The sequence below is a fragment of the Tiliqua scincoides genome, chromosome 6 (genome assembly GCF_035046505.1).
Source record: "Tiliqua scincoides isolate rTilSci1 chromosome 6, rTilSci1.hap2, whole genome shotgun sequence".
Taxonomy (NCBI): Eukaryota; Metazoa; Chordata; class Lepidosauria; order Squamata; family Scincidae; genus Tiliqua; species Tiliqua scincoides.
This window is the reverse complement of record NC_089826.1, coordinates 24,391,295-24,415,500: the sequence shown is the minus strand read 5'-3', so window position 1 is coordinate 24,415,500 and position 24,206 is coordinate 24,391,295. Positions and strand designations below refer to the sequence as shown.

The 24,206-nt window shown below is 41.5% G+C and overlaps 2 protein-coding genes across 5 annotated transcripts in view; both read right to left on the bottom strand.

Moving 5' to 3' along the window:
• The window catches only part of MCUB (mitochondrial calcium uniporter dominant negative subunit beta), a 62,994-nt gene extending 50,035 nt beyond the window's left edge, over positions 1 to 12,959 (bottom strand). For both annotated transcript variants that reach the window (XM_066631989.1, XM_066631990.1), the window contains exon 1: positions 12,772 to 12,959. In XM_066631989.1, the coding sequence (XP_066488086.1) occupies positions 12,772 to 12,879 (108 nt within the window). In that variant the 5' untranslated portion in view covers positions 12,880 to 12,959. The remainder of the gene's footprint in view (positions 1 to 12,771) is intronic.
• A 7,405-nt stretch (positions 12,960 to 20,364) lies between these two features.
• Positions 20,365 to 24,206, bottom strand: part of SEC24B (SEC24 homolog B, COPII coat complex component) — a 51,926-nt gene continuing 48,084 nt past the window's right edge. For all 3 annotated transcript variants that reach the window (XM_066632398.1, XM_066632399.1, XM_066632400.1), the window contains 2 exons: positions 23,264 to 23,367; positions 20,365 to 21,548 (listed from right to left, as the gene is read on the bottom strand). In XM_066632398.1, the coding sequence (XP_066488495.1) occupies positions 21,434 to 21,548; positions 23,264 to 23,367 (219 nt within the window). In that variant the 3' untranslated portion in view covers positions 20,365 to 21,433. The remainder of the gene's footprint in view (positions 21,549 to 23,263; positions 23,368 to 24,206) is intronic.

Here is a 24,206-nt window from a genome sequence, read left to right as displayed (position 1 = left end):
GTGGAGAAGGGGCAGAGATCTCCATCCTAATGCAGTTCAAGCAGAACATGGCCATAAAGCTCCTCAAATAAAATTTATGTGAAAACAAGAAGCAGTAAAGTTTTAATCCCATAAGGTATTCACTATGCCCCAGCAATTGTCAGTGTTTGAGAGGAAAAGCAGCAACACTGTACTTTTCAATTGAATATATAGCTCACATTCATTCTTTCCCTCCCTGAAACACTATAATCCAGTGATTCCCAAACTGTGGTTAGGACCCACTGGTGGGTCACAACCTGATTTTTGGTGGGTTGCCAAAGGGTGATGGAAAGATCAAACTAATTGCCTCAGTCCCTGAGGCTATTGAAAAATCAGATACCATAGCTGCTAATTACCATGCAAAGAACTCCATTCCTGCAATTTGCAAGATAGCTGTTAACCTCCCTGCAAGGAGCTGAGCTCCTGCAGTTTGCAAACATATGTAAATATAGAGAGATAAAAGTCTGAGCATCTTTTTTTCTGGTTATTACTATTTATTTATTTATTTATTTAATAAATAAATACTAGTTGACCTTTTTAAAAAGTCTGGTAAACCTAGGTGAGTCCTGATAGTGTGTAGTTTTTAAAAGTGGATCCTGGCACATGGCATAGCAACACACAAATGCCACAGTGCCTCTTAAATTAGCTTCGCTCCGCAACTTACAGGTGTTTCCAAAGCTTCTGAAAAATGATGACTTGCTCTGAGGAATCACCCAAGGAAACAAACCCCAGTATTGTGTGCCAGCCAACTAGAATAACTCTCAATGTGAATGCAATGTTTTAACTTGGGGATGTGCAAGATCTCATTAAGACTTTCAAGGTCATGCTGGCATGAGACAGGTTCATCAGTGTTTTGGACCCAAGCTAAAAGTTTGAACCTGTTTCTTGAATTGTGCCCTAAAGGCAGTAAGGATGCGGACACTGGAACAAAGTGTTCTATGCTTTCAGCGACACATCCAGGCTCCAAGTCCTGATACAGATTATTTCCTAAGGGCCAAATTATGCGCAACAAGGCAGCTACATTAACTTTATGGATTCCAACCCTGCCCACATATAAATGAGGGTGGCAGTGATGGGGGAAGCGTACTCTTTACACAAAGAGGAACGTGCAGGAAACTGAAGCAAAATCCAACCTTTCCCTGTGCTGCATTAAGCCATATTCTCCCTGCCTGTCTCATTTCTAGTATCCATGCTGAAGAAGAACAGCTTCAAGCTACAATGCCCAAGAAGATAAGGCAGACAAAGTGGGCAAGTTATACTTCCCCTCTCTCCCCCCTTGCTCTTCTTTCTATGTAGTCTACTCCTCCACCACCCATTTTATATGTGAATGGCATATACAGTAAAGGGCACAGTTCTCCCATCACATCTTGCATGGCCCAAACCATATTAAACAAAAAAACCAACCAAACAAAAGGAAATGCTTAAAGCCCCAGAGCGCCTAATTTTCTGCTACAGCTGTTTGGTTAGACCAGGAGTGTGAAACATAAGGCCCGCAAGCCGGATGCACCCCCTCCCAGCTCTTTATTTGGCCCTTGCACCACCATCACCCACTCTCAGCTGCTCAGCTATGCTGAGGTGTCACCACTGAAAGGGCAACCCACATGATAATTAGTTTCTCCCATATCTTGAAAAGATTGTCAAGATTTGTGTATTTTCTGTCATGGGTTCGTGAGAAAAAGTGTTTTTTTCTGGTCATGACCTACTTAATGACATCATTTCCTGCTGTATTATATAATTTCAAGCCCACAGTAGGCATAATGAATGCTATTCGACCCACAGTATAAAACGAGTTTGACACCCCAGCTTAGACATTACATATGATTGATACAGAAACAAGGTCGGTTCAAATCTGAGGCAATTCATTTAACGTGCACAAAACTAAGCATATAATGAAGAGGAGCACCTATGAAACTCTTTCCAACAAAACTGCCCTTTCACAATATGCAAAGTTCACACACAACAATCATCTGCTTTTAGAACAAACAGTGTTCACTTTGAAGTTATTCTGTGTTGGTGTGAAGGCTAGAGAAAGGCTCTCCTTTCAAGACTAATATGACAAGTGCCAAAAGAACTGGAAATGCCTCTGACAAAAATTCATCTGGGGCTGTTTTTCTTGACCATCTCAGAGCCCTAATTAGCCTTCTAAAAATGCTTTCGCCTAGGGCAAGAAGAATGTACTTACATGAGCAAGTTCATCTGCTCCAGCTCTCTGCAGCCTCGTTATGCTGCATCCAGAGCACTGTCTGTGCTTTCGTAAGACAAGGCTCTGTTCCCAAGAAAACAACCCGAACCAATAAACTTAATTGCTGAGTTAGCAATATAACCTTCAAAGGGATATGCCCAGGTAATGTACAATATAGAAAAAGCTGGGACCAATCTGAAAAAACCAACAACAAACAACAAATATACTCGAAATTTTATGTGAATCCATAAAGGACAAGAGAGGCAATAGTACAAGTCATTCAAAGGAGTAGGCTAATTATGGGATTGAACTAGTCAGAAAATTCAACCCTTTACCAATGGGATAAGTACCATTAGACTTGAGCTCAACAGTGTTTCGCAAACTGTGGGTCAGGACCCAACGGGTGGGTCACAAGCCAATTTCAGGTGGGTCCCCATTCAATTCAGTATTTTATTAATACATTAGACTGGTATGTGACTACATTTGGGGAAATGTTACAGATCTGTACTTTTAACAAGCTACTATGTATATGCTTTTAACAATGATAGTCACTCCTGGGTAAGTGTGTGTAGGATTGCAGCCTAGGATTGTTAAAAATTTCCCTGCTTGAGGATGTCACTTCCAGTCATGTCATCACTTCCGGTGGCTCCTGACAGATTCTCATTCTGAAAAGTGTGTCCCAATGCTGAATGTTTGAGAACCACTGTTGTAGAGAAAACATACACCATAGTGGCAAGCTGTTGCCATAACTGAAGCCATTCATTAGTAATGTGGTCATTACACTACCTCTTTATACCCTGCAGTTTCGACAGTTTGGAATTTTTTGATAGGGGGAATTTTACCCCTTGGAAGCAGGGGTCCTTAACGAGGGGGTCCATAAACTGGGCACAAAAACAGTTTTATGTTTATGTGCATTTTTTCCAAGGAGGGGGTCATAGCTTTTATCAAATTCTCAAAGGGGACCATGAATCCTTCCACACACACACAAGATAAAAAAAACCCACTGCTTTAATCTTTCTGGAAGTGAAAAACCTCTATACGATGAACCTCTGAGAGGAATTTTATCAAGGGGTAAGAAGATTCTTTTGAGTCCCTTTGCAAGGAGGGAGGGGTGAAACAGTGCCGGGCAGGGTGGAGACAGGTAGGCAGAATAGGGGCAGGTTGGGGCTAAACAGGGTAGGGGAAAGGTAGAGACAGCTGGAAAACTCTTTGGAGCCCAGGTCGACCAACCCATGTGGTATCAGTAGTGTCCCCAGCATTCCCAGTCATGGTAGTATCCCCAGCATCCCGTGCAGGCAACAAGTTGGAGTAGATAGGAAAACATAAGATTCTAGGAAATTTCTGGGCCCCCTCCTTTGGCTCCAGGGCCCCCCTTTTGACCCTGGGCCCGGATACAAATTACCCCCTTTACCCCCTTTCTTAGGCCCTGCGCTGAACACTTCAGCCATCTTTACAATCAAACAGAATCTCCAAAAAGAAAGAAAGTCATTAAAAGAAAAAACCACACCTAGAACAGCCCCAAAGTAAAACAAACAGTTTTACAGAGGACAGTAAAATCTTTGCTGTCCTCTCAAAGATAACTTACTACTCCATAAAAATATCAGGTGGCAAGCTTATGATATATGTTCATCAATGAAGAAGTGCATCTCCCTTACACAGTTGCAACTGACTTTCCTTAGATATATGTGCGCAACAGCAAAAGCCTACTTGGACAAAAGCCCAGAAAACAAGTCTCACAGCCCAATCAATACAGAAATACTATCTCTGTAATTGACATTACCTGGGTGCAGGCATCAGCAATTCCTGTTTGTTGGATTTAATGCATTTCTGCTTGCACAACTGTTTGTGTGCTGAGGTTTTTTTTTTTTTTTTTAAAGCCTGTTGTCCAACTTTTCTTTAATGAGAATGATGACAATTTACATGTATAAAGGCAATTTACATGTGTCTTTATCTTTTCTGAGATAACCATACTATCCTGCAACAGGGAGAAGTGAAGCCAACCACAAATCAATATATTTATAAATCACTTTTACTGTGAATGCCATTTGCAGATTTTAATTGTGTAAAACAAAAATGAAGTACAACTTAATAAAAAAAGTCAACACACAAGAACAGACAAAGCCAGTGGTATACAACCATTACAACAGCTAAAAGCCTGATCTGCAAAAGAAAAAAAGTCACACCCACAATAAAAACATCAGACTAAAGCCAAACAGGTGTGACTTTAGGGAACACTTGAGGCATACAGCCCAATGATCATCCTTGGACAAAGCATCCAGGAGGCACAGCTGACATTATAGAAAAAGGCCATGTGTCTGGTCACCACCAACCAAAATTGCATCTATAGGAAGTCAGACAGCAGGACTTCTTCTTGATATCCTAAGGGCCCGGATAGGCTCATATGGGCAACAGTGATCATACGTACAAACAGTTTGGCCTAAGACTGTGTAGGGTTTGAAACAAAAATAGCCAGCACTTTGTATTGGGCCCAGAAACAAACTGGCAGCCAGTGCAGTTGATACAAGACAAACATGAAATGCTCTGGATGCCTCACAGACATCAGCAATCTGGTTGCTGCATTCTGTACCATCTTCAAGGGCAGCCCCATACAAAGAGTACTACAGTAGCCCAGTCTGGACACAACACATGGATAACTGCAGATAGGGCCACAGCTCATTCACAAGAGCTAGTGAACAAGCAGAAGCTGATAAAAGTTTATTCCAGCAATGTCATCATCTTGCTATCCAAAGTAAATGCCAGTCAGAAATAGAGGTGGGTATTATTTGCATATTGATGACACTGCAGCCCAAAAATCTCAATAACCCCTCCCAGCGGTCTCATGTAAATATTGAACAGTATGGAGGATAATATGGAGCCCAGAGTAGATAAAATGGAGCCCAGTGACCATCAATGGGGCTGTACTCCTTCCCCCACCTTCCTGCTAGCACAGGAAACCCACCAGGGTGACCAAAGTAGTAACCAAGCCTGAAGCTCATCTAAATCATCTGTCTGATTCAGAACCACCTGATGTTGAGAGGTCACCACCAGACAGCAGAATAGCAGAACTTGCAATAATCACACTGCTATCAGGCAGGCAAGTTAAGTACTGTAAATTGCCTCTCTGAAGTGACAACCAGTATTGAACTTTCTCCCCTTATTCTTTAAGTTCCCACTAAGTATGCAGTGCAACACCACAGCCAATTCTCCCTGGATTAGGGAAGAAGTGTATAGATTGCAAAGGTTGGCAACTTCCAATAGGCAGGCTACCAGCTGATATTCAGGCCTTAACCTTCATTCCCTTCCCTTGAATAACAAGAAATATTGGATTTAGTTATCATGGCAGAAGAGATTTACTTCAAAAAGGAGAGCTTCGTTTGTAGGTCCTCTGGTTATTCTAGAATGAGGATGAGTAAGGGTCTAATTAGACAAGCACTTAAAGTGTGCATCTTGCCACAGTAGAGGCTAAAGTTAATAAAATAGCAAGAGGGGCACAAAATGGTGTCAAGGGAGAAGAGGAGCTTTAATAGTTTGCCTCTGCTGCAGTTTTGATTCTGATAGCAAAGGACTATGCAAAATTGATTTCTAGAAGACGAATGTTCTGAGAAATGAATTCTTCTTGGCTTGTGTGTGTGTGTGTGTGTGTGTGTCTCAACACCTTCCAATGATTTATTTTTTGAGTATTTTTACATTAAGTAGAATTATGAGTCAAGACTGTTTCAGAGAGCTTGATCTGAAACTCTTTTTCTGTCCAATTTTGTTTTCCCCAATTTCTTTTGAAGTCTTGACCTTCCCATTATTGAAACCTCGTTAATTATATGTAACTGGCACGTGGGAGATCACTACCAAACTGTTCTTTGATTTGGTGTGTGTGCTGTGTTTACAATGTTGCATAAAAATATTAACCCAAGGACCACTTTGCAGGTTACAAGATGTAGTGAAAAAGGGATTTACAAACATTATTAGAGCACCTATTAGAAGAATTTCAAAGTATTGCTACAGATCTCAAAGATTATACAATACTTGTATATGGTTGCTCCAAAAAAGCCAATTTCAATATGAGTTGAGACATTCCAAATGCTAACTTTGTAAATTAAACCTTAATTTAAAAGCACATATTTTTTAATTGCAAAGTAGCAGCACTTCTCCCCCTGCCAGACAAAATATTACAGTGGCAGTATTCCATTTGATTCCATTATGTCACAATGGCACAGGAAAAAGGAGATAATGATCCTTGTTGCAAATGCTGAAGCAGGCAAGTTTTCTGTAATGGGAGGTGAAGATTTAACTGGCATCTTTTCAGACTCTGCAACTGAATATCCACAAGAGACAAGTGCATAGTGTAGCCCACAAGTATGCAACATTTATTGGGTTGTATGTTTTTACTAAATTTGAGTTCCAAGATATGAACAAGACAAGACCAGTTCACACAACCATTTTTCAGACAGCATTTACAAACTTTTTGTATGACATCATAGCTGAGCAATGAGGAAACCTGAGACACTGTCAGCAGCACAGCTGACAGCAATCTCAGGGGAAGAACAAGACAGGGAAGGTGGGATCCATTAAAAGGAGGAGAGAAGGACTGAGAGGGTGAAAGGAGGAAAAAGCAAGAAATAACAGAGAAAGAATTATGGGACAGAGCCAGGAAGATAGAGAATATAGCAAAGGGAAAGGCGGGGAGAAGAGAGAGAAACAAAGGAAGTGAAAGCAGCATAGAAGAGGATTAGTGGTGCATCATCTTTGGGGGTAGAACGCCCAAAGAGGAAAAGAGTCATGGAATGGAAAGAGAGCAGAGAGAATTTGAAGTAAACAAGTATGCACAAGAGGAAGGCAGAAGAACTCAGACCATGGAAGGAAGCAGAGGGAGGTGGCACAATCACAGGACAATGCAAAATAAATGGCTACAGATTATATGTAGGAACAAAAATGGACAAAAGTTTATTAGACTGTCCATTTAGTAAAGTAGGGGAGAGAGTTGGAGCCAGTTCAACAGCTTAAAGCTCTGTAATGCAGTTAGGCAAGAAACCAACAAGGAATCCAGAAAACCCAGAAGAGTCTGGTGCAATTTCTGACCCCACTACGTCAGAGTCCTGACTACTTATTGCTGAACAAACAGGCAAAATCAGTGAGGAAATAGAGACAAAAGGACATAAGATGCCAACTGTTCAGGTATGTGATATATTTGGCAAATTCTGCTCTAAGGTAAAAGGATCAGGAATGATTCATTTCTCTTCTACAGTGGCCTGTGATGTCCTGGGGATGTAGCCTTGACAGAATCTATTGTGATTCAGAAAGAGAAAGCAAAGTAGCTTAAGGAAAGCTCCCATTTTCTGTATTTAATACCCATTGAATATCTCACCTCACAGCTGATATTCAATTGTACTTTCTAATTTGTGTTCTGTACCTCCCAGCTGAGAGGACATCAAGAACCAACAGTTGAGGCCTGTTGGTTACAACAGTTAGAGCAATTTTTGTTCTGCATCATGCCCTCATACTGCAAAGCAAAACCTGAAACGGAAGGTAGATGAGATGACACACTTACAGCCCAATCCTAAGGGCTCCATAGGCCATATGCTCATACCACTGCTGCTCGGTGTTGCAAACATACCACAAAGCAAGTTTATGGCACCTAGAGAGGAGGGAACACTGGCGCTGGGCCATGACAAGGCCAAGCTGATGAACTGCAAGCGGAAAGGTGCTGAGCTGATGAGCCACCAGCGATAAGTAGCACCTGACTTTTGGGGACAGGGGATGCATTTTGGGGCAATGGGAGGGTGGTACAGGTGAGGGGCTGGCCCGTGAAGGAGGCAGGTACAACCGAGACCTCTTCCACCTGATCCAATCCCTCACATCAGGCTGCAAATCCCAACACAGGGCTTCTCTCATCTGCGCTGGCAAAACAGCTGGGGCAGACACGGGTAGTCTCATTATGGGCCTGGGGCTTTCCTTGGGGGAAGGGGATGAAAGTCCCCTCTAGGAGACCTCCAGTGGCCTCCTTAGCCCTGCTGGATGCAGTGGTAGCCATTTTGGGCTGGCTGAGTGAAGGGACCGACTTGACTGAGGGCCCAATCCCATCCAACTTTCCAGCACCTGTGTAGCAGCAATGCAGCCCCAAGGTAAGGAAACAAATGTTCCCTTAACTTGAGGAGGCCTCTGTGATTGCCTCTCCGCCACAGGATGCAGCACACGCCCCACTGGCACAGCAGCACTGGCACTGGAAAATTGGATAGGATGTGGCCCTGAGAGAAGGGGAAAAAAGAAACTCCTTTTTACCAGCACTGCAACCACTCATGAAGCAAAAATATAATTTAGATTAAGAGTTCTTTACAAACGAAGAATGGTCCATATAACAAAGATGCAATTATTCACGTTTTAGATAGTTTTGGGAAGAGTTTTTATTGGTTTCAATAGTTTACTAGTTCCTATGCTGCTAGATATTGAAACTTAGTAAATATATGCTTCTTTTAATAATAATCTTCATTTTGTTATGCAAATATTGTATGTAAAAATGAAGTCATATTAAGCCTGTGGTAGTTCTTTTGCTTTTGAGTATCCTTTTCACAAGATCCAATAATATGTACTCTGCGTGTGTGACTGTCTTCTCTCTCTAACTCAACCAGGGTTTCCAAATATTAAAAGGAACTCAACTACATTATCTGCTTTGCAATGGCAAAAAGAAAATCCCCACTTTGTGTAAGGAGAGTTTGTTGCACAAATAATCTGCTAATAGAAAGCAAAGTTACCTTCATGTGGTAACTTTTTCATGAGCACTAGCTATTAATCAGCCAGATCTGTGCAGTCTCAGACTCAAAGGTCCCCAAGTAGGACAAAAGTTTTAACACACCATGTTCAAGTTATTTGTTACACATAGAGTTAAAATGCAATCATAAAACGTATGGCCATTTATATATAGTTCAGATGAAAGGACAGGGGAAGGAAAAAGAGAATCCAGTACAGGTTCTTGTCCTCCCAAAGCCCCCTTTGCAATTCAGCAATTACAGATTTAACCACTGTAAACCTAGCAAAAGTCAAAGGTTTGAAAATGCATTTTGCAAAATGTTTGTTTTAGGAAGGAAAACTAGTCAAGGCATATTTTCAGCACTATGACAAAAAAATTGCAGTTAACTGATGACATTTTGCTCGTGTTTTTGAATCTGAATTACAATATGATATCTCAGTCAAGATTCAAAACAAATACAATGTCTTGTACAGATAAGAATGTGTATATTCAGTGCCCATTACGGTGTTATCCCTAGCACCCGGTACATCCCTAGCATGTATGCACTGCTGAAACAGAGACGCCTGCGTTGGCTCGGTCATGTTGTGAGAATGGATGATGGCCGGATCGCAAAGGTTCTCCTCTATGGAGAACTCTTGCAAGGAAAGTGCCCTACAGGTAGACCACAGCTGCGATACAAGGACATCTGCAAGAGGGATCTGAAGGCCTTAGGAGTGGACCTCAACAGGTGGGAAACCCTGGCCTCTGAGTGGCCCGCTTGGAGGCAGGATGTGCAGCATGGCCTTTCCCAGTTTGAAGAGACACTTGGCCAACAGTCTGAGGCAAAGAAGGAAGGCCCATAGCCAGGGAGACACACCAGGGACAGACTGCACTTGCTCCCAGTGTGGAAGGGATTGTCACTCCCGAATTGGCCTTTTCAGCCACACTAGACGCTGTTCCAGAACCACCATTCAGAGTGCGATACCATAGTCTTTCGAGATGACGGTGTTATTATTATTATTATTATTATTATTAACAGTATTTATATACTGCTTTTCAACTAAAAGTTCACAAAGCGGTTTACAGAGAAAAATCAAATAACTAAATGGCTAACCATGTGGTTGCAACCAAAGCATGTAATCTTCTCCAAGAAACTCTACACACAATTTTAAATTAACACGCTTTGTATGGCAGTAGTGTCAGCTGAAGATAGAAAGCCATCCCAAGAAGCCTCTATTTGGGAGATAGTAATACAGTACTGTACTTGTCCAGGATCTTTAAGAAAGTTCAGCTAAACACATGCTTATAAAATGAATTAAGTTTCACACTGCTTAAGCTGCCAGGTTCCACATGGGCTGAACAGCAATCATTATTAATTGATTAGCCAAATGGTAATTCAATCTATTTGCATATGGTAAGTGGAGACAAAGTCAGCTTGATTAGCTTTACATTACACAAGAATAATAATGGTTAATACCAGACCAGAGTGCTGGGCAGTTTGTTAACAAAGCTCAATGCACCCTTCATTTCTCCAGAAGCCACACAGTGCAGCATCCCAAATACACCTGTTTTAAAAATTCCAGGAGTTAAGGAAATGAAGAAAAGCTTTTAGCAACAGCTAGGAGCAGATGCTGACAGCTACAGATTTATTGAGCTCTGTTGATTTACAATGTTATTTACAAGTTTCATTTCTATGCAGATTTTCTACAATATCCTCTTCATACCTGATCCAAGCAAAGATACAGCTGTGCTAAATCAAGTGTTACTTCAATGTTTTTCTATAGATGGTGCATTACCCTTTCAAGTAAAGGCTCCAAGAATAGAAGAGGGTGCTGTGAATTACAGGTTTGAATTCTAAATTTCTAAGGCAGAGTTTCTGTCTGATGTAGTTCTGACAAGTTAAAGAACTATATGCTTCATTTGAAATGCTAACCTGTTCAAGAGGGGAAAAAAACTGCCTTTTAAGCAATACAAAGTTTTCACCTAGTGCTGTTTTCTCAGAACAAGGCAATAACTGCTGCCAAATGCCTTTGTTTCAGAATGCCTTGAGGCACACAAAGGGAAAAAAATACTTCATTCCTGTACAAAGGTTTGGCATGGACCAAGAGAAGAACACTTACCAAGCTGTGAAGAGGATGGTGCTTGAACATCTGTTGATGAGCATGTGTAGAGTTTGAGAACTCAAAGGTCTGCAAACTCCTCTCAACAGAAGTTGGTGCAATGCCAAGTTTTCAGACTACCAACATTAGGTTTGCATGTTCATTATTCTACCAGTGTCAAGAAAATAAGAGCGTGCCCTAAGGACTACAGCACTCCTTGTGGCAGTGGTTCCTTCTAGTTCTCTCCAGTTCCCCCCTCCCAATTTTCCCTCCCTGAAAAGCACAGACCACTAGGAAACTGCTCCTCAGTCCTGTGAAAAGTACAGAAAGGACAGATCAAAAGAACAAGTGAACAACCATTGCTGTAGATCAGGTATTTTCAACTACTGTGCCACGGCACATTGGTGCATCGCAAATGGCCTGAAATTGTGCTGTGGGAGTTTGGAGGAATGTCATATATTAGCAGGGCCATTGGGGGATGTGAACCCCTGGCCAGCAGTGCTGTGTGCCTTGGCAATTGCCAAAAACTGATGGTGTGCCTTGGCAATTTTAGTGCCTTCTCCATGAGATGAAAAACGGTTGGAAATCGCTGCTCTAGCTAACTAAACTAATTGCTCTGTCCTGTGGGAGCATCTCCACAGGCTTCTTAACGCTGAAGCATTCTGTTGTTGATTAACACTGGATCTTCTGGGATTACAGCGCAGCTCTTACACTTGCCGCTGATAGATTACCCCTTAATACATTTTACATTTGGATGCTCAAGTCAATGATAAAAAGGGAGGACTGCTCCCTCCTTTTCTCCAAGTTCAACAAGGACTTACTCCCAATTTACACATGCACAGGAGTGCAGCCTCATAGTGATTTCAGATGTCACTAGTGAATCTGAGTAGTGAGGAAAAACCACGCAGTCTGACATATAGTCCTTTAGTTGTTGCACAAGCCTTTACAGCCCAAGGTGCACAAGATCCCTCCCCAAGGTAGCAGTAGTTCCAGTGTGCAGAACTCCAGTCACAGCAGGGAGCTCAATCCTATGCACGTCTACTCAGAAGTACTGCAAGTCCCATTCTAGTCAATGGGGCTTGCTTCCAAGGAAGTGTGCCCAAGTGTAGCTCTGTTCTAAGCAGTCCAGGGCCAAATCCTATCCAACTTTCCAGGCCCCTGGTGTAGTCCTGCATATGGGGTGTACGTTGCATCTTGTGGTGGGAAGGTAGTTATGGAGGTCTCTACAAGGTCAGGGAAGGTTTGTTCCCTCGCCTGGGGGCTGCATTGCAGCTGCACAGGCGCTGGAAAGCTGGATCGGACTGGGCCCTAAGGCGACTATCCTGCCCATGCTTTCCCGGGAGTAAGGCCCGCTGCGCTGAACACAAGGAGACTTGCACAGGCTTGTGCTGTAAGGCGCCTCCAAGCCTTTTAAGTCGACAAGTCTGTGCAGATGCGCAAGGCGGCTGTGTGTGTGTTGAAAGCAGAGCTGGTCTGCACAGCCCCTTCGGATGCAAGCACGTGGATCCGGTTCCAAGAGCGATCCGGAGCGGGGACCCAGAACTTCAGGACTCTGGAGCTACCCTGGAGCTCCAGCTCCGGCTCCTCCTCCCCACCTCCGTCCTCCTCGACTGCTGCCACCGCACCCTCCAACGCTCAGGAGGCGGACTTCAGCGCAACTTTGTAGCCACCGCTCCCGGAAGCCCCGGGCGAGGAGCGCCAGCCCAGCCCCGGAGGCAGCCACAAGTCCGCCCTTGCCCCCAGCGGCCACTCACCCGCAGCCGGCCCCCCTGGAGAAGGCAGCCGCCTCTGCGCTTCCCCCCGCCTGCCAGGGGGGCGAGGAGCCCCGGGGGCGCCCGCCATCCGCCCCGGAGCAGCAGCATCCTCTGCGTGCGGCGGGGATGCTGAGCCGGGAGCCCGAGAGCGAGGGCGCGCGGGCAGGCAGAGGGAGAGGCGGGCAGCGACGGGTGCGGCCTGCCTGCCGAGACCGGAGAGGCGGGTTTAAAGGGGAAGGAGGGCGTGCCTGCCTGCCTCCCCCCCCCGTTTGTTTGGCCGACGAAAACGCAAGGAGAGCAGAGCAGGACGAGCTGCTCAGAACTTCTTCGGGCTCCGCCTTGTGCAAAGCGCTTGCTCGGAAGAAAGTCTGACAGCCACAGCCTGTGCATGGCTGCTCAGAAGGAAGTCCCACTGGAGGCAGCGGGGCTTACTCCCAGGAGCGTGTGGGCAGGGTGGCAGCCTCAAAGCCCAAACCTGTGCATGCGTACTCAGAAGCAAGTCCCTTTATAGTCAGTGGGGCTTACTCCCAGGAAAGCGTGGGGAGGATTGCGGCCTCAAAGCCCAATCTTATGCCTGGCTACTCAGAAGCAAGTTCCTTTATAGTCAATGGGGCTTACTCCCAGGAAAGTGGATAGGACTGCAGTCTGAAAACGGGGTTCCTCTTTCACAGCGGGGTTCTTCTTTCACAGCGTTGCACATGGCAGACGTCCATGTGCAACGCCATCGATGCGCACTCTCTCTCACACACACATTTCTGATTCTTGTATATGTGGAACACATCCGAAGTCTCTCCCCCCCCAGTTAGATTGCTGACACATCATCAGATTTAGAGCTTTGCCAACATCTCCCCAAAATGCAAAACAGGAGCATAAACCAGGTGTTTTTAGCTGGGTCGCGCACCAAAACAAGGGAGCTGGAGCAGACCTGAACCTGGGCGTCTCTCTCTCTCTGTGCTGGAAAAGCCAACAAAGGGGACAAATCAACAAAGCCAACAAAGGGGACCAGTAGTCCACCTACTGGTGCCTTTTTAAGCTGAATTGTGCGCCTAATGCTAGACTGTATGTATATTCTGTGTATATGACAGTGTGACCTAAAAACACACATCCGGAAGGAGTGTGTTTCACCTAGGCTTGGCTACAGGCCAGCGAGGATAGCAGGGCACCAAACGGATGAGGAGAAGCTTCATCATGTTCCTCAGACATCTCTTGGCTGCTCCATTCACAAAAGATGGGCAGAAAGAGCTGCATGAGTAGCTCTGCCTTTTAGTGCCAGCCAGGTTCCTTTACATAGGGTGGATAGACTCATTACAGACTATATAAGAATAGCCGTGGCAAGACCCCCAGGGAATTGGGGAGAGGGTTCAATGTTGCATTCATACCATTCCCCCCTACTAAAGCCAACCCTCAAGCCCTCCTGGTCTGCATGAGATACAAGTGACAGTGGCATTTGGTGCTGCCTGGCTACACTTCCTGGAGGCAGCAAGCCAGCCATTTATGTTAAAATATTTCCACCTCAAGGCCATCCCAGGCAGTTTACATTCAATATAATAACAGAGCAGATAACAAAGCAAATCAATACCAACTCATTACAAGGCAGCAGGAAATCAAGGCCCAAACCCCCCAGAAAATATCCCAGCAATGTCACCCATCCCCCCCACCAGGAATTGCCACTTGATTGGGGCAACTGACATTTGTCCCTGGGCAAGCAGCAGAGATCACTCTTCACTGCCAGGTTAGCAACATTGCACATTTCTCAGGTCTCTGAGCTTTTACACTGCCTCACACTGTCTTTTGCCCTGAGGGGGAAAAGTGACTGTAGAAGGAGAGCTGGTGGATGGGAAAGAGGAGCAGCTGCTGTGCATCCCTGGCAGGAATTATCTGACCATTTACTTGCTGAAATACTGAGCCTTGTGATTTCTCTTTCAGTATCTGAACCCCAAAATCCAGTGTGGTGGAGTGGCTAAGAGAAAAAGCAATAATACACCAGGAAGTCCTGGGCTCCAGTATCATCAGGACTCCATACACGCCTGGGAGAACAGCAATAGTGGCAGCCCATTTTCTTGGAATAGTTTCTTGCCTCTGTCTCTGGCAGACTTTTTATGTGGTTGCTGTCCGCCTTCTAGATCTAAACTGGTGCTTCCCAAACTGAGCCATGGCTCCCTGAGGAGCCACAGAATCCTCATGAAAAGCCCACCACCCTATGTATGGGATTGCAGCCGTAATGAAGAGCTGTGTGCAATGGCCCAGTAGGTCAAGTGAGCTACAGTCAAAAAAGTTTGGGAACCACTGATCTAATAAACCCTTCACTCTGTTTTGAAAAAACACTGACTTGCCAAGTAGCCCTCTACCATGACTTATTTAGAGAACAACACTCCCCAAGGGGCAATATGAGAAGGTGCATATTTTTAGCTCTTTGCCAGAGCTGGTTGCAAACAATTGGTTCAAGGAAATGACCTGGACTGCTTTAACTATTCTGTGTATGGCTCTGTGCTCTAAATACAACAGCAAATTCAAGACTCTGCTGTGTCTGCTAATTTGTATGCACCCTGCTTTGAAACAGGGCAGACCCAGCTTTCTACCTAACATATATGTGCATCACTGTCACTGCATACATGCTCAACACTATAGCTCAAAACAACCGGAAGTACCTGAGAACTGACTACAGGCTGATATACTGATGAGCTGACCCTCGGTGGCAGAGAGGAGTTGCCGTCAAGTGGAGCGTGGGAGGCAAAGGGCCAGAGAGAGGCCAGACCGGGAAGGAATCCAGCTGGAATGAGGAGTTCTATGAAAGACTAGAACTACTCAATTGTAAAAACCCCTACGGGTTTAGAACAGCCTGCCTATGTAATCCAAGCCTGCCTTGGATTAAAGTCTGAGGAGAAATCTGACGACCAAAGAAAGGTGGTATATAAATACCTGTATAAATAAATAACTGTGCAACAACTCTAAGACCACAGAAGAGCTTCTTTGAAACCGTGTCTGGAAAAGCGCTTAACTTTGAACTGATTAGTAAGCAAGCAGATGGCTTGTTTGCGCATCACTAAACCATGTCTATACTGGCTAGATTCCCATTCCTCTGTTTTGATTAGTGGTTCTCAACCTAACACGTATATCCACAGATGAAATCAGGCATATGCTCTAGTGTGAGTGGTTTTGTACATTTTCTGCTATTTCTCCTAGTGGTTACAGAGAAAACAAGAGAGAACCAGGAATAAACATATGCCAGGGAAGTAGTAATCCCTTTTGTAATCCCTGGTGAATCTCTATGGTCTCTTTCAGCAGTTGGAACTGAAGCAAATGTGAGAAAATCTCACTCAACTGCACATTTAAAATGTATGCTTCACAGTTAGGAAGAAAAGTATGAAAAAACAGTATCATTGACCTTTGTGAATACAACTGCCTACAAGAGACTGATGTTATAGAATTCAGATTTTTTTAAAAAACCCAATTCATGTTTGTACAAGGGACTTTAAAAATATTTAGGATTAACAATGATGCTAAACAAGGTCATATTCTAACATTTTGCACAGCAAAAATTAGAATTCTGCAATAAAATGCACAATGTAAGCAAAAATACTTGAGAGCTGGTGCAGAGGTACTTTCTTTAAATCTCAGGGAAAGATTCACATCTCTATGATGAGAGATGGCCTCAGGGCAAAGCTTTGCCTCACCCCTGGCATCTCAGGCATGGGGGTAATGCTTATTTTGCTGTAAGGAGTACAAGAGAATTACATGAGCAGTATCAGGTACAAGATAAATATTGTTATGATTGAACAGTTTTGCTTATTTTACTTAATTTGTTCTACTTCTAATAGTGAATGGAATGCTGCAAGCCTTATGACTAATATTTGATTCTCACAGATTAATCAGGGATTGAAGACTCTCCAAGCTTTTTTTTTTTAAAAAAGAAGCCTGCCCACCCACTGCCCTCCCCACCTAAAATTTCCTGCAGTCAGAAGAACACTGTGTACTACACACCCAGTCCTTGGCATGAGTAGTAACAACCCCAAACTGTTTTTCTCCTTAGCTTAATTTAAACAAGTTAAAAACACGTCCATCTGGACAGTGTGCAATCTGTATGCATTTTCCTAGTCTTGTGAGGATACTGGAGACACAAAAGCATGGTTGAATTATTGTGTGGCCTTCTTCACCAGCGGTTTTAAAATTTAATAGCTCCCATACGGCTTCATGTCATTTCCCTTCTCAGGGCATGCTGAGTCCAGCTTGCAGCTAAAGAGGTGCTGTCACATGACTGGATAGCACAAATTAATACTGGAAGTGATGCAGCTGCAGCCGTGTTGCTCAAATCTCCTATCTACTCTGCTATTTTCCTTAAGGGGCAGCAAGGATGTGACAGGTTTGAGAAACAGCCCAGTACATGATAGATTGACATAAAACTTCCAAGAGAGCACCACGCAACATAGGAGGATCAACTTTTTCTCTTTCTTTACAGTGGTTAATATCTAACACAAACACCTTTTGCGGCTGAAAACAACAAAAGCAGTTTTACTGTATATTTTTTAGCCACATCTTAAGTGATTTGCATTTATAATTAGGCCAATTTAATTGACTAAAATATATATATTCAAACTTGTATAAACAAGCAATATTGAATGAGTTTGAAAAATCCTATTTTAATCCATAGATTTAAGAATTTTTTATCCCAGCCTTCTGCATTTATAGGGGCCTCCACAGTGACTCACAATGTAACATTATTTCTTATTTTGATTTCTATTCCATTCTAAACCATGGGCTCAAAGCCACTTACAGTATTTTTTTCTACATGTTTGCAGACCTGGCCTCAAAGGGCTCAAAGAAGGGTGAAAAATGGCTTGGCAGACTGGAAGAGGCCAAATGAAGTCAAAAATGTTATGACCATAAAATAAAAATTAGGAGGAGAAGAAAAGGTCAGAGCTCAGTACTATGTGATGGGTCTCAGGAAGGAGGCAGATGTTGAGCCCCAGTTCCCATAATGCTTCACTTGCCCAGCAGCAAGTGCCAATGGCAACCATAGATGCTGGCAAACAAGAACAAAATCACATTTGCAGCCAATATTTCAGTAAATGAACATGTAAAATTTCATACACATGTAATGAGTTAACTATTTTAATGAAGATTCCCCTGTTTCACTATAAGATGTTTATGTGGTAAACTTTTTTTTAAAAGTGTAAGAAAAGCTATGGCTTGTGTTGGGAGATGCAGAAAGGAGGGGGCGGATCTCATATTTGATGGGCAGGCAACAATGTGACATTTTGGAAAGAGGTAATAAGTATTAAGGATGTAATGGGCACTGAGTTGACCTTGGACCTTCTGGATTTACTGCTGGTTTTACTGTTTTACTGTAAGAAAATGGCAAAGCTATCAGTAACATATTATTGGCAGCACAGATACTTACTACAAGTTTTGTTAACAGCTATCACTTCTACCAATGAGTCAGAAAAATCTAGAACAATGGTCTCATCTATAAATTAACCTGCTTATCTGCCCACACTTCCTACTGGCAGCACCTATATGTTGTGTGTGTACGCCCACAGGCACAGATGGCTTAAACATAACTGTAATTTAGAGCTATAGGAACAATATTATATTAACCTTGTCTACATTAAGTTAAACTATTGCTCTTTTGAACTGTTTCAGCAAGTCTGAAAATTTAGAAATCAAATTTTTAAAAATCTAACAAAGATGACACTTCAAAATGAAAACTGGGACAGTAGAGTTATCTACCACATTCTAGAACAACGTAGCTACTTGCTAGTTTTCCTCTACTAACATGCAAAACAGAGCAGTATTTTCATCTGACCAACTCACTAAAGCAGGGGTGTCAAACTCATTTCATACAGAGGGCCACATAGCATTCATGATGCCTGCTGAGGACCAGAATGTCAGTAGGCAAGAAGTGATGTCATTAAACAGGTCATGACCAAAAATAAGCACTTTTTTCTTACTTAGGAACAAAAGAGAAAATATACAAAACTTGATCATATTTCAAAATATGGGAGAGCCCAATTTTCATGTGGGTTGCCCTTTCAGCACTACTCTGCAGTTGAAAGCCTAAGGGCCATATAAAAAGCTTCTGTGGGCCACATCTGACCCCCGGGCCTTATGTTTGACACCCCTGTGCTAGAGGTTGTTTCACTTAAATATTAGGATTATCAGTCATCTACAGATCCGGAAAAATGGTTTTGAGGCACATGCCATTTTTGCCACTTTGTTCACTGAAAACGCCAATGATGTGAAATTGCACTGTTTTGTATTAATTGAAAATTAATCAGGTAGAGTTAATGTTGACTAGTAACCCCAACAAAAGCCATAACAGAACTACTGATAATAGCTAAAAGATTATAACATACAAGGGGTACCAAGAAAAAAGTAGAAGATCAGCTAAGGTTTAGGCTGCAGTTTACCACACCTGAGAGCAAGCCCCAGTGAAAACAGTGGAACTTAAGTCTGAGTGAACATGTATAAAATTATGGTGCAATTAGGGTGCTACTTTGTTTGCCATTACATAAGCTACTGAATGCTTCATTCTTCTTCCCTAATGTCATCAGATAACACTGTTTGGAACTCACCCAATTCCCACAACTATGTTTTTGGTTATAAGTAAGTGTTGAAAGCGCTTAGTAAGCACAAGGTATTTTCCACCTGTAACAGATAAGTTGCTTACTCAAAGCAAATACTTCTCAATTTTTTCATAACAATTTTTATATGCAAAATATAGAAGAATAAAACTTTAAGTAATGGTTTTACAGATCATTTCCCATACATCATGGCTTTGGATATTTTTGGATATTCAACGCTTAAGCTCACAAGAAAAGTGTTTTATCCCCAAATCACCATTTGTTAAGAACACATTTATAGTTCATATCATAGACATTTTCAGCTTGTTCTTAAAATAATTCTCCCCAAATGACTGGAAGCATGGGAAATGTTAACATGTTAAAGGACAATTTCTTGTTCAGAAGAAAGTAGACATTCTTATACTTTTAGACAGATTTAAAATTGAACAGGTGGATGATTTTCCTCTGAGAAATCCTTTGGCATGCTTTGTAAAATTAAGAAACAATATTCAGAAGTATGCCACAATATGATAATGGTATGAAGGTAAAATAACAAAAACATAACTTTCTGTTGCATAAGCACATTGTGCACAGCTGAAAGTACACTGAAGACACAGTCATTTGAGTATATTAGCATTTGTCATCTTAAAAGAATGAATTGCTTTAAAAAAGCATTTTGTTCAATTATCCTAAATATGAAACACAAAACTAAATAAACCAAAAGGGTGGTACAGTACCCTGAGGCAGATGTGACTCCAATGGTGTCCTGCCTATAGTAGTGAAAGGTCAGAAATCTGCCTGACATCACTACATTAAAAACAGCCCAGCCACATGCAACTGGGCCCAACGCTCATAGATCTACATCCATGCAGGATCTTATTAAAAAATGTGGATCTAAGGCAAGCTAGCATGATCCACCACTGTGTGTAGACCTTGCACAGTTAGAACGAAGTCTGCGTAAGGTTAGGGTTCAAAAGAAACATAAGATAAATGCAGACAAGTATTTGGATCGTGTGCTTAAGAAACTCCCATCTTTTAGTGAAATATAAAATTTTCTTTAATGTATCAAGGTAGCAAGAGAAAATGAGGAAACCAGAACCACAATTTTTGCAGAGTACATAAAGTAAACCAGAGTTAAGTCGCACTATCTACTGTCAGGTAGTGTCTCAAATCATTTATAACCTTACACAAATCCCAATCCTAATTCAACAATATTCTCACTCACCCCTTTTCAGGGATCTATACAATACAGTAAACATTCTTTCAATACAGCAAGTCAAATCCAATATTAGTGTCTAAAATGTCGTAATCACATAGATATTAAAACACATGATCAAGCAAAATACTTTTAATTAGCTGATCATAAATAAATCCACATAAAAGTATTGATTAAATGAATTACAAAGTTGCATTTTACCATGTGGATTCAGATTTGTTTTAATATGCATTTGTCAACTTTATTCTTTAATCAAGTGATTTGTCTTTGAATTACCAACACCGCAGCACACCAAGCAATTCATACTCCGTACTTACATTTTTACATTTTCTTTACAAATGTAACACCTTTGTACATTATACATTTCTACAATTCATGTATATTGTATTGAAATTCTATAGTCTTCACAGAGAAAATGGCAAAGTCTTCAAATATGAATTATTTCTTTTATAAATTCATATAAACAACATGGAGCACTGCATTTTGGCATCTCTGCCAAAGATAGTCTGGAAAGGTTATACTAAATGTTGGAGGGGGGAAAAAAATCTGATTTCATTAAGAAATACTATTCCACACAGCTACATAAGTTCACCAGCTTGAAACAAACAGAAGCACCATATTGTTGCACTACTGGAAAAGCATATAAACCAACTTAAAACATACTGTTACATTGCATCATCATAGCCATCATTTTGGGGACTGAAGCAAAACTGCATCTGGCAATGTGTATTTTGTCCTTTCAGCGGAAAAGCTTTGTATGTGGATGCTGAAGAACTCAGACCTGGACACTGAAGACATTGTGGTTGGTTTTATTACTTCCAGTGTACTTCTTTCACAGCTGAGGTTTAATAAAAAGTTCAGAATTATTTCTCTGTTTCTTCCTCTTTTACTTACAAATTTGTTGTTGAATGTGAAGCAAAAATTCATAGTAAGAGAATGCTGCCTCTGTCTTGTCTTCGACCAAATGTTGAAAAAATTCTGCCTTTCCTGGACTTTCATCTCTGAAACAGAGAGAACATGTATTTGATTTTAGAGTGTTCACATAGAGTTTACTTGCTTCAGTGCACAATTCCAAGAGCAACTGAACCACTGTGGAAATGCTTAGAACTGGGAGCATAGTCCCACTGAGTAAGTGCTAAATCCTAAACCATGTCCACACAACATGAAAAATACCACTTCAGGGCAAGCAGGAGCACATGTTCTTTACTATCAAATTCAAATACCTTTATTGGCATAAACAACAAAACCAAAGTGTTAATCAAAGGAATATCCACATCATACATTAATCAGACGTAACTTCTTGAAACAATTCTTATGTAAATACAATAAAGGTACTTTGCCATATTGATTGATAAAATCTCATTCCTTCCAGTTAATAACTATCTAACCGTGTCAGTTTCAGAACCATTAAATGACTTAAGAAAAGAGTATAAATAATGGCTCCGTAAATCAGAACAACAATCACAGTTTAGTAAAATATGAGGAAATGTCTCAAAAGAGCCTGAACCCATAGCTACATATTTTAGATTGCTGAGCACTGAACCTAGCTTTCATCTTATTCGAGGGGAAAACATTGAATCTAGCTAAAGAAAACACTCTAAGTTCCCATTTTGTTAGAAAGTTTAAATAATTACTAACAAAATCAGCCACCCAAGCTAGTCCAAAATACAGTGGGGAGCAGGTTTTTTCAGCTTCAGCTAGAAGCTCTTTTTTCAGTGTTCCTAACTAGGTACGTAAGGTCTTAAACACAATTGACCATGGCATCATACCCATCAAATCCAAGGAAAGTCCTAGAAATTCTTTACTACTAACTGTGTATGAAATCATTTTTGTTCAAAATTCACAAACCACTGTACAAGCCAATAAAAAAAAAACAACACACTCCTAATTCTGTGACAGCAGAATAGGAAAACGGAGGTAAATATCTCTCAAACAGTAATGTAATTATATGGCAAAAAGAGTATAAGGGATGTTGCAAGGCAGTTCTCCCTGGTAGAGAGTTCCAAAGAATCACCTACCAAGAAGACTCTACTGCAGATTTGCCCTAATTGAGGAAGGATACGTAGAAGAAGGTAATCCAACCTAACTCTACAAGCATCAACAGGCACTTCTATTTGTCCTGCCATAATAGTTGTGTCCATATTGTACTGAATGCAGAATTATTATGTCTGCAAAGTGTCTTGCAAATTGGTTAGAGAGGACTGGTGAAGGGCTATCTGTTGTACTTTAGGCCCACTTAAGGAGACAATCTCGCCATTCAAAATAGCTTTGTGGATGGCACTGAGCAGACACAATAGTGGTAGAGAAGAAAGCTTTCTTCACTACCATCTCCATATATCACAGGTCTTCACATGAGCCCTAAGATGCAGTCAATTAACAGTGCCCTGGTTTTTTACCAATTATATTTTACCAGCACTGCCTGCAGCTTCATTGTCTGCATTGTTTAAGTGGGCAGATAGAGCTTTGACTGCTTAGTGGCTTCCATGTCTCTGTCCAATGAAATGAATGCTAGAGATCTGTACATGCATCTAAGTGCACCCTTCTTTTTGGATCAATACAATCCAGTAGAAATAATTGCATCTTTAAAAAAACAAAACAGAATTTAATATAAAATAAAATGCCTATTAAGAGAAAGTTATTGTATAGATTTGCATAAAATATTATTGAAGTCAGCCAAGGATCAATCTACAGATATTTATTATATATGGATACTTACTTTATTATTTGAAGTGCTGGGTTTAAAGGTCTACTGTCCTTAAGCCAGGATATAAAGGACCTGGTTCGCTCTGAAGAAAGCGTATCTAATTCTGGAAGCTGTATCTAGAAGAATAGACAAATATCATCTTGAATTACATAAAGAGATTAAGGCTGTAATCCTATCCACACTTAGCTGGGAGTAAACCCTATTGACTATAATGGGATTTATTTCTGAGTAGACATGCCTAGTATTGGGATCTAAATTAAATTAGCATACACCAGCAAAGTATGTAAAAAGTCAGAAATTCAAATAAATTATAGTATCAATATTCACAGAAATAGACATAAAAGAAGTGGGAGGGGGAGAACTGAACTGTTTATACCTCACATTTATAAAATATGGAACTATAAATAGGGAAAAATAAAAAATGTTAAAATGTCCCCTGTTCAATCTTATAAGAAATTATGTGCTTCAAAAACCGGTAAAAAGAACTTCCAAAAACAGAAAAGTAAGAAGGAACAATAGAGTCTCCTGCACCCAGGGGAAGTTACATAGGAAAAAGCAGAAAACCAAAGTAGGAAGATGCCCAAGTCCATTGCTAGACTGGGCATACACCAGCAAAGGAAAGAGGAGCTGGTGAACTGAAATTATTATTATTATTATTATTTTATTAATTTATACCCCGCCTTTTTGCCCAACGGGCACACAAGGCGGCTTACACACACTTTAAAAATACAACATTAAAAACAATCATTAAAAACAATTTACAATAATTAAAAAATCTAAAAACAAACAAACCCTGTGGATTTTCATATAAAAAGCAAGAACGCCAGCCAGCCTGTCAACAATTAAAAGCTTTTTGAAATAAAAAGGTCTTCAGTCCACGCTGAAACGTTAGCAAAGAGGGAGCAGTTCTCAGTTCTAAGGGGAGGGTATTCCACAGTTCGGGGGCCACCACCGA